This window comes from Cynocephalus volans, chromosome 1 (assembly GCF_027409185.1).
Source record: "Cynocephalus volans isolate mCynVol1 chromosome 1, mCynVol1.pri, whole genome shotgun sequence".
NCBI lineage: Eukaryota > Metazoa > Chordata > Mammalia > Dermoptera > Cynocephalidae > Cynocephalus > Cynocephalus volans.
Genome location: NC_084460.1, coordinates 3,453,312 through 3,454,998, shown reverse-complemented (window position 1 = coordinate 3,454,998; position 1,687 = coordinate 3,453,312). Strand labels below are relative to the sequence as shown.

Below are 1,687 nucleotides of genomic sequence, written 5' to 3'. Positions count from 1 at the left end.
AACCTGTCAGTTTAGCTAGAAATAGCTCACCACTGAATGGTTTCATAAACACGATACAGTTCAATGACATCTTTCACTTTTACCCATATGACAAAATGTTATATGTTAAAATATGCTAAAATAATATTTCAGAAAATTATGCAACTTGAAAAACCCGTTTCAATTGTCACTTTACTGCAAGATGGTAGAATTAATTACAAATTTAAACTATAACTTGGTAATCTTTAGTCAGGTAGGAAGTTTTAATAAAAGAAAACTGCTTACTCAAAGGTGATTGTGGAACACCTCAAAACGCAGAGAAAGAAGGTTCAGAACATCTGACTGGCCAGTAGATCTCATTCTCTTACTATATGAAACTGAAACTTCATTTTTAGGACAGGTGAACTAACTCCAGTAGACAGCAATACAGAAAGATTTTGTCACATAGACTAGTTTCCATTTAGTCATCAACTGCTTCTAGCTGTCTCAATTGGGATAGATACATTTACATAACTGGCTGTGCTTGAGCCTTCTTTGAGAGCAGCTTTAGATCGGCAATGCACTTGGCAATTGTCTCCTTTTCCTGCTGTGCAGAGATGCTCTGCACCACGTGCTTCTCCACCCAGTTTATCATGTGCTCCTGTTCCTTCCGACGCACCATATTCTGCACAGAGATGTGATAGTCCAAGCGATTCTTTACCTCCTTATATACTCTATGTAGCCGTTCCCGGTAAGTAACCTCCAAGGCCATAGCAATGTTATTCCTCTGGACATCAAAAAGGTAATGGCGCTTCTGAACCAGTGCCTGCTGTTACTTTTCCAAATCAATTGCATCCTGGATATGTTTGATAGAAGCCTGCTTCGCTGCTTCTAGTTTGGCAATTTTTTCCTCATTGAGTTTATCAGCAAATTCTCCAATAGAGGCACCATATTTTTTAGTTATATAGATAAATAACCCTATTACTGATATGCCAGTGAAGGTCTCTGCGGTAATCACATATATTTCTTTGGAGAGACAATACAAGATAAGCCCAGTTCCGAGCATGTAGGGTCCTGTTACACCAGTTTTAGGATAAAGGAACTGGAAGAATTCCTCAGGGATCAGTCCAAAACGAACTTTTCCTCCATATTCAGGAAGAGGTGGTAGAGGGGCACGACTTGGCTGTCCTGTGTGAAAGACCCTTGTTGCCTGCAATACCCCTGGACCTAGGAAGGCTGCGTTCTTCAGAGACGGCGCCACTGTGGCGGCGGCAGAAAGAACCACCCGGGATAGCATGGTCGGAGAAGGTCCAGGTAGCGGACTCAAAAGTCCCTGTGACCCCAACCGGGGAACCTGTCAGGGCAGTAGCCAAGCCTGCTCTCTGTTAAGTCTCTGCTACATGCCAGTTATTTTAAATACTTTGGCAGACACAATAACGTTAGAACATACCCCAACAGATAGAGGAAGACACGCTCTCTGTGACAACAAAGAGACACCCTAAAAATAACAAATAGAGCCAAACCGCCACAGTAGGATGGGGGTGAGGCACGCATCCCCATGTCTACTACATGTGTATGTGTACATGCTGTTAACTGACGTGAGACTTCTCTTTCCTGCAATCACGAGAAATCATGGTCGATAAGAGCAAGTCACCGACGGCTGGGAACTCTACACTGACCGTCAAGTCCACCTGGCACCAGCCACTGCCCCCCCTTCTCATTCTTGGGG

At 43.4% G+C, this 1,687-nt stretch overlaps 1 protein-coding gene across 1 annotated transcript; it reads right to left on the bottom strand.

The window, feature by feature from the left end:
- Window positions 1–299: 299 nt before the first annotated feature.
- Window positions 300–1,322, bottom strand: LOC134390202 (ATP synthase F(0) complex subunit B1, mitochondrial-like). Its single transcript, XM_063113444.1, is given in 1 exon segment — window positions 300–1,322. A coding segment is annotated over 1 exon segment (771 nt). The 5' UTR covers window positions 1,256–1,322; the 3' UTR covers window positions 300–484.
- Between the last annotated feature and the right edge of the window lie 365 nt (window positions 1,323–1,687).